Source organism: Cervus canadensis, chromosome 10, assembly GCF_019320065.1.
Source record: "Cervus canadensis isolate Bull #8, Minnesota chromosome 10, ASM1932006v1, whole genome shotgun sequence".
Classification (NCBI taxonomy): Eukaryota; Metazoa; Chordata; class Mammalia; order Artiodactyla; family Cervidae; genus Cervus; species Cervus canadensis.
Window position 1 is genome coordinate 27674083 of NC_057395.1, and position 16945 is coordinate 27691027.

Sequence of the window (16945 nt, forward strand, 5' to 3'; positions counted from 1 at the left end):
AGGGAGAGAGAAAAGAGGAGAGGAGTGGAAAGGCCTGGCTTCAGTAAACACCAACAGGAAGGAGGTAGAAGAGGAAGAAGCAGCCTAAAGAGAGAGAGAAAGAGAGAGGGACAGCCTGAGAAGGAACAGGGAAGCCTGGGATAGTAAAGTGTACAGTGTTTCAGGAAAAGAGCAAAAGTGCAAATTTTTACAAGAATGAATTCCTGCAGAGAAAATGTCTTATTACTTAAACACTGTTCCAAAACCAACTAACAAACATTTTTCATCAGCTTACAGGACCTTTTAGTCACAGAATCATCTGAGTCTAGGTGAAGAAGCAAGACATAAAATGAACTAAGTTAATTTGCATGAGTAAATAAGATTGTTCTAATAATAGACAGCGAAAGTGCTACACACTTGGACAACCCGGCAGACTAGAGATTAAACATGAAGTAACTGTTAGAAATTGGAAAACCAGTATGACCTAGAGAGCTTTGCCTAAAAAGAAAAGAGAAAGAAAAAGTAAGTTGAGCCATAAAGAAGAAACGCTATGTGATATTAAAAAAAAAAAAAAAAAAGGTGATACAACAGAGGATTCAGGAGTCTATACAAAGTGATTTTGTAAGCAGTTATTCAAGGCTAGGTATCACAGATCAGCCTACACGCATGTCTGCACAACACACACACACACCAAAGAAACACTTATCTGGCTCAGAGTGAATGAACTTTGAAATATATATCTTTAGATGTTCAAACACATCTCTCTTGACATCTATGCTATCTTTATTGTATTATGTTGGATATATTTTATTAAAGTGTCGCAATTCTTTATTGGAAAAGGATTGTTTGTTATTTGTTTGTTCTTTACCTTTCCAATCTACTCTTGGGGGGAGGGGGTGATGCTTATCCACATGGCAACACAATTAAATTCTAAACATTTAAGATAAACAAGAAGCTTCTGTTTTTCAACAAAGCAACAGACCTTACTCATAGCAGGTGGAGTTAGTCAATTAGATAAGGCATAAGACAGGGACTCCTCTAATTCCCTACATTGATTTCTCCTGTGCTGCCAAAGTTAATTTTTGGCTAATACCATTAATATTAAGATATATACTCTCATTTCTTGGTTAGGTAAAAACACACAAATTTATTATTCAAATACACATTTCAGGGGTGTAGCTATTGTTTTTTTCTTTGTTAGTTTTTTAGCCAGTGATTTTTAAAATTTTAAAAAGAATAGCAGTACTACTCCAGAATGTAATTCTTCTAACAAAATTAATCAGAAAATTTAAGTGTGGTATTAAAAAAAAAAAAATTAAGTGTGGTATTCAAAAACTTAAATATCTATCAGCCCAAAGTTGCTACCCAAAGTATTTCAATGGCAACTCTCTTATTATTAAATATTCACAAGATTTAATGTGCACGGGAGTATGAGACAACTAAACAGACAGTAATTATACAACTTCCCCTCATCCTGAGATTTTAAAATGTTTTCTGACAACACAGAGCCCCTTTATTTCTGCTTCGATATAGAATCTAAACAAACTATCTGCCTATTGTTTAAAAAGCCAAACAACACCTGAGTGTAATATCAAATCCAACTACTGAATAGTGTCTCTAAATGAGCATAATACAGACAATACAGTATTTCCTTGGCTTTCAAACTAGAAATACTATGGTTATATCAGCAGTAAGGTCTAAATGAAAACAAATTTCACCGCCCTTAAAAGATATATAACTGCCATTGTTAATAAAAGCCAAGTTTGCAACTGGAAACTGCCTTCTAGCTGAGGACAAGATGTGTCTATTACAAATTCTTGGTTTCCGGGACATCCTTTAAATGACAAAAAAAAAAAAAGAATCAAATAACATTAGTTCCTGCAAATATAATGCAAAATAGCATGCTAATTAAAGTCTTCAGGAGTCAATGACAAATAAGGCTTCAGGACCACAGTACCTATCATTACGGAGCAACAATACACATTAAGCAATCACTAGGCCTTCCAAAAGGCGTTATTATGGTTCACCATGATCAGAGGATTGTGGTGTTATACTTAATCACATTTTTACCTGGAAGCAGGTGTTTGCAGGTGTCGAAAAGTAAAACACTGTTTCTAACTGTAAACCTATACTGTAGTTCTAATCGACTGTATACTAATGGCACACTGATCTAGCTCACCGTGATTTCTGGATAAACTTTCTAATCCAGTACGAGGTCAGCTGCATGAAGCAAGCTCCTCTGCTGCTTTACCAACAAAAATGTAACTTGAGTCATTTTTCTCAAAATGCCAAAACTCACACACTTAGAACTAGACCCAGTTTCAACGACCAGAAAGTTAAAATGTAACACAAGGCACAAGAAATAAACCATGACAGTGATGTCTCACTGGGAGATGTTACTGTTATCTAAAGTAACTGTCAACCTTTCCATAAAAACAGAGGCATCTCAAAAGCAAAGTCTGAAAGAATCTAATTACAGAAACCATCAATAACAAAGTAAACATAAAGAAGCCATTATAGAAACAAACACCAAAAATAATGAGGAAAAAAGACAGGAGAGGCAAGAGGCCATAGGGGTGCCACCAATACTCGGCTTTTCTATTGCTGTCCTGCCTGCTCAAAAAATTTCAGGAAGCCTGGTGTAAAACCTTCTGGGCTCTTCGGAAGATGCTGGTATAAAGGCTTTACGAGCCCCCTGACAGCCCAGGCTGACACTCATGGGACTTCTAAGCAGTGAAAGGAAGGGCATAAACAGAACAGGGAAGGCAGGAGATTTTTAAGGCAGTTGGAATGACAGTTCCATTGAGCCATTTTCCAAAGCTGTGCCTAAACCGTCCAGGGGGAAAGACTTGGTTTTCTACCCAAAGCAGAGATTCACAGCAACAGCAAGCAGGCAGGACCTGCATCAGTGTCAGAGAAAGAAAGTGGTCCAGGAGCTACAAGGATTCCAGCTGCCCCCTCTCAATCTCCAGAGGGAACCCTGGATGCACACATGAAATATACAAAGCCAACCCCTGTCCAGCCCTACTTCAAAATTATCAGATGTTGGGGAGTGAAGGAAAACAAGCTGGTGGTATTCCCAGTCACCTAAAAATGGAGAATTCTGTGATCTGAGATGATCAAGATAAGGACACTTCAAAGTAAGGAAAATGCCCTTGCAAAAGAATCACTAAAGTGTCTAGAAACAAAACCAGGCAAGGTTTCACCTCCCTACCGGTATGGCGGGGACACTCCCACCATTCAGCCCAAAGCCCCCAAAGCCGATCGATCTTCTTAGACCCCCAAGGCAGCTGACCCCCGCCCCCCACTGGCAGGACAGACACCTCGGAGACACAAGCCACACAGCAGGGCAGGGACATCAGCTCTGCGCTTACCTCACAGGTGGGGGACCCGCAGACCTTGAGCTTGGTGTCACCATCTCCCTCAGGCAGACCAGTCCGACGTGTGGCCATCATTTCATTTCAAATTACAAAGAAGGGACCAACCCTTGGGAGTCCACATTGGGAGGGAAATGCCACCATGCACCAAAAAGGTAAGAATTCCACACCAGGTTCCGAGAGGGTGCAGGGTTGCTCAGACAAATGAAGGTTTCAATGAAGCGCCTTTCAAATGCCCTGATGATGATTTCTTCCGACTTCAACGGCCTTCACCGTCTTCGTCCATTTCTCCAGACGTAAAAAACAAAGACCAGTCTCCTGGGCAGCCATGAGGCCAACTGCAGAAAGCGGTCCCCTTCGTTCCTAGCGCTCCTCCCAAGTCCGAGAGCAATGCGAGCGCGTCGTGAAGGCTCTCCCAAAGAGATCTTTCCTAAAGAGGGAAAAGTTAAAGGACATGAACTTTCTCCAGACGCTGACCTTGGCCTTGCCCACGCGTCTACTCCAAGCTCGCCCTTCCAACACTTGGAAAGATAATTCGGCCCATGCTGATGAATCAAAAGATGAAATAATCTTCCCATACAAAATAAGCAAGAAAAGGAGGGGAAATCTTAAATCAAGGGGGAAATGAGAAACATCAGAACGGCACGATGGTTACCTCAAACATGCCCAGACTTTGTGCAGCCGTCAAGAAAAAAACATTCCCCTTTCAAGTGCATTTAAATTCATGTATTTTCTGGGCAAATGAGAGGGAGCTTATGTTCTTCTGCATCACCCGGATAAGAAGACTTTAGAGGAGTTTTGTCCCCAAGGGGCGAAAATGGGAGAATACTTTTTCAAAAGCACGCCTTGCTCCCCGCCACCCCCCAGCTCCCTAAAATAAAAACAAAAAGTCAGGCTCGGACGCGCGTTTCCAGGCAGCCTAGGGGACTTGGGGCGCCCGCCCTCCGCCCTCCGCCCCGACCGGCCGGTGTCCCCGAGGAGGCGGCTGTTTTCCTTGGCCCGCGGCGGGGCTGGGCGGGGACGGCGCGGGGCCGGGCTGGGAGGTGTGCGCAGCGGCGGGAGGGACTCCCTCTCCGGGGCATTATTCCGGAGCCACAGAAATGATACCGCAGCCCCAGCAACTTTTATTTAGTTGCCGCGCCCCAAACTACGCCTCGACACGACCGTCCCGTTTCCCCGGAGCCGCCTGGGGGGGGGAAATTTTTTTTTTTTTTTGAAAAAGAAAACCACCACCCACCTACCACTGTTTCCTCCGCCCCTTCCAGAGGCGGGTCGGGGAGCGCGATCTCCCGGGAAGGGCGGCCCAAATATGTACTTTCAAAAACGAGTGGGAGACCCGGGGGAAAAGCCACAAGCGAGGGGGCTCACCCCCCGCGCCCTGGCTGGCCCGGCTTCCAAGGCGCCGCGGCGAGCGGCTGGGACGCTGGCCGGACGCCGGGCCCAGCCGGGGAGCGCTAGGCCGCAGGCTCGGTTAATATTCATGAGCGCACGGGAGGCGCCCCTCCTCCACGGCCGGCCGGCGGGACCCCGGCGCCCGCCGCCGGCCTTTGTGCCCTTCCCTCCTCCCGCCGGCCCTCCCTCGCTCCGCACACGCGGGCGCGGCCCCTCCGCCCCCGCTGGGCTCCCGCCACCACTCTCTCCGGCCCCGCGCCAGCGCCGGGTGGGGTGGCCCGGGGTGGCGGGAAGGGAGGGAGCCCGCGGCGAGCCCGGCTCTCCCTCTCCACCCGCCCGCCGGCGCTGCGCCCTGTCCGCCGAGGCGGAAAGTCAAGCAGACACGCACCGGAGCAAGCGCGCCGAGTAGATCCGCACCGGGCCCGGCCTGTCCCCCGGACGGCGCGCCCCGCACGCCGGGCGCAGAGCGGAGCGAGCGGGAGGACGAGCCGGCGCTACCAGCCGCCGCCGCGCTCCTAGGCCGCCGCCCCCGGCCGACCGCTCCCAGACACCGCCGCGACCTGCCCCGGCCGGCCCCGGGCTCTCGGCCGCCGCGGGAGGGCGTGGGGCGGGGCGGCGGCCGCCGGACTCTCCCCTCGCCTCGCCGGGCCGGGCCGGGGCCGCGCTCGGGCGCCCGCGATCGCCAAGTGACAGAACTGCTCCGCTCCGCAGCCGCGCCGAGCTGTTTCCCGGGGGCGGATTTCTCGCTTCTTCCTCCCTGGATCCACCTCCTCCCACTCCACCTCCTTCCCCTCCCCTCCCCAGGGGAGGCTCTGGGGCTGAATATTTTCTGTCTTGAATAATATGGTCCCGGGAACCGACGCTGCAGCAGGGGGATTAGCCTGGGGCGGGGGTGGGTGGGGGTGCTCGCCAACCCCCTCCCAATGTACGTCGGGACCTACAAGCCCTCACCCGCCCCCAACACCTCCCCAAAAACCAAACACAGAAAACCCTCCCCGCCTTCTCCAATCTCCCCAGCGCTGAGCGGGAGCAGCCAGGAACCTGGGCTTCCACTGGGAAGGGACCCTGTGCTCGGCGTCAGGGCTGGGGAGCGGGGAGGATTCTACGGCTAGATACTCAGATGCGGGGGGCGGGGGGCGGTCAGGGATCACGAGTCCCAGACTGCGGGGTACGCGTCCGGGTGAGTTTTTGCCCCTATCTGCAGCAGGAGGGGTGCGATATGGGACTTCAAGAGAAGGGAGTGTCCTTTCAACGCCTGACAGCAAAAGAGCTTCTCTTTAAGGAGGCTGGGGGCTCGCAGCGAAGCGTTATTCATTCAACCCTTTGCCCTTTTCATATCTTCAGGGCAGCTGAACAATTCGGCGCGTCTAGCGGAACTGGGAGGGAAGGTGGCGGCGCTTCTCCCCGCAGGTCGCAGTGGTGCGGGGCCGGGAGCACCACCGCCGCCCCTCCCCGCCAGATCCCGGGGCTTCGGCCCAGACCCCTGGCGGCTCGCTCCGCCCCGCCGCGCTTCACAACATCTCCCGCTGCAAATGGCCCAATCGGAGGACGCGATGAGAGAACATCAGCCAATCAGGGCCTGCTGACTCAGGCTTCCCTCCACCCTTTGCCCCGCCCCCGCTGGGAAAGCCACCGCCCCTCGGTCTCCCCTTCCCACCCCGCCCCGCTCCGGGGTGGTGGCTCGCAGCTCTGGTCCGCGCCCGGCTGCAGTGGAGGAGCGGGTCGCGGCGGCGGGGTTTGTCACCTTGTCACCCTCATCCTCGCCTCCTCCCAGACACGCCTCTCCTCCCTTTCCCAGTCCTCCCGCTGATGCTGTTGAGGGGCATTTTATCTTCACGCGGGCGGGGAACTACCAGCTTTTGTGTCTGATCAGCCGCCACCACTCTGCTGAGGGAGGAAAAAAAAAGAACAAAACCAAGAAGCTTTGGGGTCTGCGTATCTTTTCCTTCTTTTTTTTTTAACCACACTCTCCCTATAAGATTTAGACACAGTTCCCCGCTCCACCCACCCCGCCGTCCACACCCAGCTCGCAGTCGCGAGCCTCCGGTCCTGTTTTTTTGTTGTTGAGAAAAAAATCCAAAACCACTCTCAGGAGCCTGAAAACCTGTGCTGTGGTTTTTTAGACCTTCCTAAGAGTGGAAGGTGCCAAACATTAGAATATACAGCTAAGTCCTTCGCCTTAATTAGAGGAAGGACTCATTTTTATATGGCTGTGAAATTTGCATGGTCTGGACAGCCCCTGACAAAACTAGTCAGCCAATAACAAAGTAAAAAAGAAAAAGAATAAAACAAGAAATGCCTGCCAGTCAGTGGGTAATTTACTGAACAGCCCACTGGGCTATAGCAGTATCCACTTCTGGATACTGTAGAGTAAATGAACTAGAAGTGAATAGAAAGACAGGGTTCAAGTAGTGTACCTCTAGTGGGCTTACAGACTATGTCCAGAAAGAAAAAACAATTTTAAGCACAAAACAGCTTCTTTACAAATGCAAATGGGCATGCATGGCATAACCTGAGTCTCTCACAGCTGAGGACATCTAGGGTTAAGGTTTTTGTCATGGAAATTTTTATAAACGTCGATTTTGGAAATAAAGGCTTTCAGTTTGGTCAGTCAGTCAGTTCAGTTCAGTCGCTCAGTCTATCCGACTCTTTGCGACCCCATGAATCAGAGCACGCCAGGCCTCCCTGTCCATCACCAACTCCCTGAGTTTACTCAAACTCATGTCCATCAAGTCGGTGATGCCATCCAGCCATCTCATCCTCTGTCCTCCCCTTCTCCTCCTGCCCCCAATCCCTCCCAGCATCAGTCTAGTAAAGGAGACTTTGGCCATGGAAGGAGATGTGAAAAGAAGGTAAAACACATTTTGGGAATTGTGGGAAAAGAACATAATCTAGGGGGTTTCCTAGGTGGCTCAGTGGTAAAGAATCCTCCTGCCAATTCAGGAGACACAGGTTCAATCCCTGGGTCTAGAAGACCCCCTGGAGGAGGAAATGGCAACCCATCCCAATATTCTTGCATGGAGAATTCCACGGACAGAGAAGCCAGGTGGGCTACAGTACATGGGTGGCAAAGAGCTGGACATGACTGAGCATGCATGCCCACAATGTAATCTAGAAAGTCATTTCTATGGGAGATAAGTGGAAGGATGGGGATTACAGTCTAGCTTCATCATTTACCATGTGACCTAGGGCACAGTTTTACTTCTGTAAAGTACTAGAGCTAGCAAGTAACAGTGACTACTCTCTATGTAGCACTGCCATCTGAGTATTCCTCTCAGAGCTTTCAGTTCAGTTCAGTCGCTCAGTTGTGTCCTCCCAGAGCTTTACACAAAACTTAATGAGACAAGTACACTGCCGAGCAGGAATTCAAGCCCAGGGCGTAGGGTTCAGAGTCCATGTTTTTCTCTACAACACTATCCTTACTTCTAACACAAGTTTTAATAATAACAACAGTAGCCAGCATTTACTTAGCTTATCCTGTACTGATCATTGTATTTTGTGTGTAACTGACTTAACCCTACATCTGGAATCTGTAGGATTCTGTTGTTCTTGCTACCATATGTATCTTTTTTAAATTAATTAATTTATTTGGCTGTGCTAGGTCTTACTTGTGGCATGCAAGTTCTTCCATCTTTGTTGCAGCATGTGGAATCTAGTTCCCTGGAAAGGGATTGAACTCATAACCCCTGCATTGGGAGCTCGAAGTTCTAACCACTGGACCACTAGGAAAGTCCCTACCATATGTATCTTATGTGCATTAGGCTATCTAGATGCAGAAGAAAAAAAGCACAGAGCTAAGATTTGGGAAACCTGAGTCCTAGTCCTCTCCTGGGATCTCCAGTATGACAGGACCTTCCCACTCTTGTTGGGCTGTTGAGAGCATCAAATGAGAGAATAGACATAAAGGAGTTTTTAAAAGGTAAAAACATTATTCCAATTAAAATATTACTATTTTATTACTATTATATTATAGTAATAAATATTACTATTATAAATACATGTAAATATGTATTTACATTACATGGTAATATAAAATATTACTATGAAGGAGGGGTTTGTCCTGTTTTCCCAATAGGAACTCTATACTTTTATTTCATTGGCATTTATTGGGAACATATTAACCCAGCTTAAAAAAAATTAGGTCTATTCCTTTCTAAGGCATGAACAGTAACAATACTTTAATAACTGCCTGATCGCTCATTTAGATGCATTCTGAGTAGACCATGTGGACGCCCTCTAGGCATCTGGGAAACAGCAGTCTTCTCCTTTCCAAAGGCTGACAGTATAATTGGTGGAGGATGCAAAAAAGGCTTGGCTGTTGTTTTCAGCTGCCCATCTTGGGTGTTTCACTCATTAACACCTCCACCAGAGGGAGGGCAGGAGAAAGGAAAACCAGCCAAACCTAAATCCTGTGGCTACTTGTAAACTGTTCCAGTGAGAGATTTGGTGAAACAATAGGTTTGGGGATCTTTGGAACTGAGGAAATTTGGAATCAACTGTGAGTTTCGCACTTGGTACCTTGGTATTCTTTATCCCAAATATCATGGCTAAGCAAGAACTCACAGTAATTCTAGCTTTGTTTACTTTGAAAGGCTGATATTTTCTTCTTTTAAGCATAACTGATAAATGTGTAAATTTCCTTTGACAAAGGAGGCAAGGATATACAATGGAAAAAAGACAACTTTTTTAACAAGTGGTGCTGGGAAAACTGGTCAACCACTTGTAAAAGAATGAAACTAGAACACTTTCTAACACCATACACAAAAATAAACTCAAAATGGATTAAAGATCTAAATGTAAGACCAGAAACTATAAAACTCCTAGAGGAGAACATAGGCAAAACACTCTCTGACATGAATCACAGCAGGATCCTCTATGACCCACCTCCCAAAATATTGGAAATAAAAGCAAAAATAAACAAATGGGACCTAATGAAACTTAAAAGCATTTGCACTACAAAGGAAACTATAAGTAAGGTGAAAAGACAGCCCTCAGATTGGGAGAAAATAATACCAAATGAAGAAACAGACAAAGGATTAATCTCAAAAATATACAAGCAACTCCTGAAGCTCAATTCCAGAAAAATAAATGACCCAATCAAAAAATGGGCCAAAGAACTAAACAGACATTTCTCCAAAGAAGACATACAGATGGCTAACAAACACATGAAAAGATGCTCAACATCACTCATTATCAGAGAAATGCAAATCAAAACCACAATGAGGTACCATTACACGCCAGTCAGGATGGCTGCTATCCAAAAGTCTACAAGCAATAAATACTGGAGAGGGTGTGGAGAAAAGGGAACCCTCTTACACTGTTGGTGGGAATGCAAACTAGTACAGCCACTATGGAGAACAGTGTGGAGATTTCTTAAAAAACTGGAAATAGAACTGCCTTATGACCCAGCAATCCCACTTCTGGGCATACACACTGAGGAAACCAGATCTGAAAGAGACACGTGCACCCCAATGTTCATCGCAGCACTGTTTATAATAGCCAGGACATGGAAGCAACCTAGATGCCCATCAGCAGATGAATGGATAAGGAAGCTGTGGTACATATACACCACGGAATATTACTCAGCCATTAAAAAGAATTCATTTGAATCAGTTCTAATGAGATGGATGAAACTGGAGCCCATTATACAGAGTGAAGTAAGCCAGAAAGATAAAGAACATTACAGCATACTAACACATATATATGGAATTTAGAAAGATGGTAACGATAACCCTATATGCAAAACAGAAAAAGAGACACAGAAGTACAGAACAGACTTTTGAACTCTGTGGGAGAAGGTGAGGGTGGGATGTTTCGAAAGAACAGCATGTATATTATCTATGGTGAACCAGATCACCAGCCCAGGTTGGATGCATGAGACAAGTGCTTGGGCCTGGTGCACTGGGAAGACCCAGAGGAATCGGGTGGAGAGGAAGGTGGGAGGGGGGATTGGGATGGCGAACACATGTAAATCTATGGCTGATTCATATCAATGTATGACAAAACCCAGTGAAATGTTGTGAAGTAATTAGCCTCCAACTAATAAAAAAAAAAAAAAAAAAACTTCTGAGAGTCTCCCTTGAAACAGTCCCAGAAATTCCTCACCCCTGCCCCTGCTTCTCTCGTGTCCAACTCTTTGTGACCGCATGGACTGTAGCCTGCCAGGCTCCTCTGTCCGTGGAATTTTCTAGGGAAGAATGCTGGAGTGGGTTGCCATTTCCTACTCCAGGAGATCTTCCCAACTCAGGGATCGAACCCATGTCTATTCTGTCTGTATTGGCAGACGGATTTTCTTTTTTTTTTCCTTTTTTACCACTGGTGCCACCTACACTTGTATTAATAGCAACTCTAAGACAACCTTGTACACTGTAATTCTTACAATGTAGGCAAGACATTCTTAAAGATGGGAACTATAACCTCAAAATGTTCAGCTTTGAGTTTGTTAATGACACAATAATATTGTTTTGGTAAATCATTATCTTTCAAAGCCAAAAATAGAACTATTAATAAACTGTCCTAGCCCCTGGTCTAATGTCATTTGGTGATAATCTATGGATGACTTCTACTCTCAGTATGGAAGTTGGCAATTCTAAGAAGCACAAGTGTTTGCCAGCAAATTCCACAGATGAAATGTGTAATTGGGATGAAGCATTTGCAGAACTATGTGTCTGAGGCAGTTAAGACCAATGGCCCCCAGAGGATTAAGCCTTTTTTTGGTTTTAAGACTATACTGTATATTTTATTTATTACTCATACAATAGAAAAAGACACACTACCTACTAATATTTCTTTGAAAAAAGAATTGCTTGTTGAATTGAAAACTCACCTTTCTGGCAAGGCATTTAACTATTGTAATCAAGAAGAGGCAATGATTTTCCACAATAAGTAATTTCTAGGGAATTCCCTGATGGTCCAGTGTATCGGAATCAATACTTTCACTGCCAGGGGCCCAGGTTCAATCCCTGGTGGGGGGAACTAAGATCTCAAAAGCCATGCCACAGTCAATAATAAAATAGAAATAATGAATAATAATAATATAAAATAGTGAAATAGATTGCCAGTCCAGGTTCGATGCATGAGACAGGGTTGGTACACTGGGATGTACCCTGAGGGCTGGGATAGGGAAGGAGGTGGGAGAGAGGGTCAGGATGGGGAACACATGTACACCCATGGCTAATTCATGTGAATGTATGACAAAGACCACCACAATATTGTAAAGTAATTAGCCTCCAATTAAAATTTTTAAAAATTTAAAAATTAAAAATAATAATTTCTAAGTTTCTCTTTCTTTCATCACCTCTTTTAAATAGTGTAAATATTTACTAATTTAATGCTCTGCATCTGCTAAATATGTGATTTATTATTTCTGTCTGCAAGATCACTATCTATCTTCAATTATTAATTTCTAATCTATAAGGTATTGATGCTGTTTTATTCAAAGTATATAGTGTGTAGCAAGTGTATAGTCACACACAATAGACACACTTGAATAATTTCTCTGCCTTCCACTTAACCTGGTCTTTCGTTACTTTGGACCAGTACTCTGCTTGAATGTTTCTTTGTGGTTTATATGTTTATTTGTTGCTATTAATAAGTTACTTGATCATAAACAATCTTATATTATTATTTGGTAGTGGTTTAGTCACTAAGTCATATCCAACTCTTTGCAACCCCATGGACTATAGCTGGCCAGGCTCCTCTATCCATGGGATTTTCCAGGCAAGAATACCAAAGTGGGTTGCCATTTCCTTCTCCAAGGAACCTGATTATTATCTCCTTTTCTACCTAGACTATAAACTTCTCTAGGGCCAATTCCTAGGGCATTTGGTTCTTCTTCAGACCTCCATAATATCTACCACAGATTTTGCACATTTCACTACAAAATTATTCAAGAAAGGAATGATGATTGTGTGACTATTATTGATAAATATTTATACCTCAAGAAATTCCTGGCCTTCCAACAACACTCTGAGTTGCTGGAAGATATATATGTGTCTGTGTGCACGTGCCTAAAAGGGAAAATATAAATTACGAGAGGTGCCCACAAGAAGAACACTTGACGTGGGCCTCAATTTCCAGAAGTACCACATTTTATCTCTTTACCTGACTCTACCTCTGGTGACTGATTTTTGACCACATTACCATGCCAAGAACTCACAAGGACTTGCACTTTGGCAATAATAATAAAGCCCATAGTTAACCATAATCATGTAGCAGACATTCTCTTCTGAATTCAAATATTTATTTCAGCACCTCCATAATTAAAATTGAGTGGCATGGTATTTATATTCATCAGCATTATGAAGAGTTTATGTCTATATTTTGAGGAAAAAGAATTAAAATGTCCACGTTTTTCTTTTACCCTGAGAATCGTGACTTCCATTTATAAGCAATCCAGTTTTCCTTAAAAATATGAGACCAGTTTTTTAAAGGTTTCCACCCACCCAACTAAATATGAGCTGGAACATCCTGTGAAAATACTGTGCAATCTGGGTAGCAATCCAGAGTCAAACTGGAGAAGTGAAATATGTCTTCATCATCTTGGGGAAAAAAAACTAAATACCAACCATTCCAACTAAGAAACTGTGTTAGCAATTGATTTTGATATTGTAGGCCTGATCCAGAGCAATCAAATCTTTTTCTTCAGAATGAAAACAATATCCTAGCCTTCCCGTTCACCTTCTCAGGGCAGAAAGAGGAGGGACATCTAAAGACCCCACCAATCCTTGGCTCAATCAAACTCACTATCTTTCAAAACTCCCTTGCACTGTAGATCCCACTCCTCTATTCCTATCACTGCCTGCATTCTCTTCTAATCCCAAGGTCAACTAACCAAGGATTCTACTTTCAGATAGGAAAGGTTTGCACGATGATATAGGGCAATTCATATTTGGGCTTCAGTAGGATAGCTGCATGCTTGCATCACTTTTCTCCCCAAAGATTTTTCAATTACATTTTAATTTTCTAAAATTGCAGCACAGAAAGAAAAAAAATAGATATTGCAACTAAGAGAGAGCCCAATCTTGTGCCACTTTATATGAACCCACCCTCTTGCCTTCTTCCAAACTCTTACTATGGCTCTTTATTGGATGAATCAACTCAAAAATAATTCAGCCACTGTCTCTTTCTCTATATATATATGTGTGGGTGTATAATAACTGAATTATAAGGAATAAGAAGAAACATATGGGGAATTCCCTGATGTTCTAGTGGTTAGGACTCCATACTTCCAGGGGAAGCAGGGGGCATAGGTTGAATCCCTGGTTGGGAGAACTAAGATCTCACATGGGTACAGTAGGGACAAAAAAAGAGAAGAAACATCTGACAGAAAATGGGAAGGATGACAGGCTTTTAAAAAATTCTTCAAATATTTAAGAAAAAGACAAAAAGGTTAAAATGATTAGACAGGTGGTGAAAAATATGGAGGACAAGTAACCAAAATCCAATTTGGAAAAACCAGTGCATCTAACAAAGAGTTTAGAAGTAATGGAACTAAGAAAATTATTAAAAGATGTAATATACCCTCCTATATCTGTTCTCTCCTTTCATAAAAATAGCATTTTGGCTGGCCACGTGGTCAGTAAGCTAGACCTGGTTTCTCAGCCTTCCTTCTAACTAGGTGTGGCCCTAAGACTAAACTCAAGCCAATGAATGGTGGGCAGGAATGAGGGTCTGCCACTCTGGAGATTTCCCTTAAAAGACTGAACCTGTGCCTTTCTAACCCCTTGTCCTCTTCATGATGGCTGAAAAAAAGGGATTCCAGATTTAGCAAATAAAGATAAAGAATGCCCAGTTCAATTTGAATTTCAGGTAAAGGAACACATTTTCAGTATATCTCAATTATTGCGTGAGACATACTTGTACTAAAGAATTATTTGTTGTTTATCTACAATTCAAATTAAACAGAGTGACTTATGTTTTACCTGGGAATCTTACAGTAGGTACTGAGAATGTCAGCAGCTCCTTTGACCCACAGATGGAAGTCACCTGTGGAAGATGCCAGAGATGTGGCCTGAATTGACTACTTCTGGATTGCTATTAATACCAGAAACAGATACAGCCTTCCATCTCGCCACTTCTATATATAAGGACCATCATATTTCTAAGATCTTTTTGGTATAGGACCTTAGCTTTTGTCTAAACTATATGTGAACTTTTTTTGTAATGTCAAAGATTAGAAAGACTTACCATGCTTCAGGAATTATTAAAAGAGAATATTTACTCGTGGGGAGGGGGAAGTTGTTAAACTCAGATTATTTTAAAAAAGAAAAGAATCCTAAAAGTGAATTGGCTAAAGCAGGGAGTGATAAACTATAGCCTACAGACTTAATCCAGTCTGCTGCCTGTTTTTTGGAAAAAAGAAAAGAAAGTTTTATGGGAATACAACCATGGTTATTTGTTTACTTGTCTGTGGGTGCTTCAGCACTTTAATTGCAAGAGACCGTATTGCCTGCAAAGCCTAAAATATTTTCTATCTGGGTCTTTCCAGAAAAAGTTTGCTGACCTCTGATCCAAAGAAAAAACATTACTGACCTCAGAACTCTTCTCAGTATGAACTGATAGGAACAGAGTTTTGAAGAAAAAAGGAATTTGACAAAGCTGACAATCAAGTAGTGATCCACATTTAAAAGCAGCAGATGACTTCCCTGGTGGTCCAGTGAGGTGGACCCACTCCACCGGAAGTGAAGACTCCCCATTGCCAAGGCAGGGGGAATGGGTTTGATCCCTTGTTGGGAAAGGTCTCATATGCCATGTGGCTAGCACCACAGCCAAAAAAAAAAAAGCTGCAGAAAGACACTCAACTATATAAAGATTTGGGAAATACATCACATCACCTTTCCTCAAAACAATTCTCTGATATAATTGTGTCATTCACTAAGAGAAGACTTGGAGTAAATATAAAAGGAATGAAACAACTAATTATTCTCGTGATTATATAGCATGTACACATTGTAAATCTTGAAAGAAAAGTACTAAAATGAAAAGTAATGATGCTGTCAGTATAATATACTAGAATAGGAATGAGGGTACAAAAAATCGAGAGGTGAAAGGACAAAGAAAGGTGAAAAAAGTGTTAATGGTAGTAATTTTCTCAATGGTTACAGGGAGTTATGGAAATAGTATTCTTACGTATTTAATGTAGAAGTGTTGAGTGACTAAATAATATAAATAATGTGAAAAGACAAGCCATGAACTAGCAGAAGATGTATGTTGTTGAGATATAACCCACCAAAGATTTATATTGACAGTTTATAAAAAGCCCCTATAAACCAATAAATAAAATACAAAAAGATAAATAGGCAGTTCACAAAAGAGGAAACACATGTGGCCACTAACCATAAAAGATGCTCAGTATCACTGGAATCAGGATAATGCAAATTAGAATGATAATGAGACCATTTCAAATCCATCAGACTGGCAAAAATAAGTCTGCTAACATCAAGTGTTGACATGTTGATGAAAACAGAAGCTCTTACACACTGCAGGTGGGAAATATAAATTCATCAAACCAGCAAATGGCAACTCTGGTTGCTCTGGCCCCACCCCCTGGATTGTCTGCAAAAACTGTTATGACTGTTATCTCCACCTTGAGATTCAAAAGAGGTCTCAAGTGTAAGATGCCCTCATCTCTTTTTCCCATATTAACATCATCCTGTTGCTTGAGACCAAAAGCTTTGAGACAGCCTTGACTGACTTTCTCTCACACCCCACATCTCACCATCAGTAAACTCGCAGCTCTAATATCAAATTGTATCCAGCTTCTACTCACCTCCATAGTTCTCATGCAAATCCAAGCCAATCATCTGTCACCTGAATGAAGATGACAGTCTTTAACCAGTGTTGGAGCTTCTGCCCACAGCTTAAGTCTGCTCTCAGCATGGCAGCCAAGGTCATCCCTTTTAGGACCTAAGTCAGATCACATCACTTCTTTCCTTAAAACCATCTACTGGCTTCCCATTTCACTTGGATAAAGAGCCCTAACTTAAAAATATATATATATTTTATTTATTTGGTTGTGCTGGATCTTCACTGTGGAAAGTGAGATCTAGTTCCCTGACCCGGGATGGAACCCAGGCCGCCTGCATTGGGAGCACAGAGTCTTAGCCACTGGACAACCAGAGAAGTCCTCCAAATTCTTACAATAGTTTACCTTGGTTCTGTTTGATCCACCTCCTAGCTATTGGATCTAGTGCAGC

At 43.7% G+C, this 16945-nt stretch overlaps 1 protein-coding gene across 5 annotated transcripts in view; it reads right to left on the reverse strand.

Annotated features, from left to right (window-relative positions):
- ARHGAP21 (Rho GTPase activating protein 21) overlaps window positions 1–5475 on the reverse strand; it is a 129850-nt gene extending 124375 nt beyond the window's left edge. The window contains exons 1-2 of one of the 5 annotated variants that reach the window (XM_043478483.1): window positions 5137–5475; window positions 3354–3786 (exon numbers count right to left, since the gene is read on the reverse strand). In XM_043478483.1, the coding sequence (XP_043334418.1) occupies window positions 3354–3434 (81 nt within the window). In that variant the 5' untranslated portion in view covers window positions 3435–3786; window positions 5137–5475. Of the gene's footprint in view, window positions 1–3353; window positions 3787–4011; window positions 4514–4593; window positions 4612–4724; window positions 4879–5136 lie in introns of those variants that run through there. The other 4 variants (XM_043478487.1, XM_043478485.1, XM_043478486.1 and 1 more) reach the window with 4 other exon arrangements.
- Between the last annotated feature and the right edge of the window lie 11470 nt (window positions 5476–16945).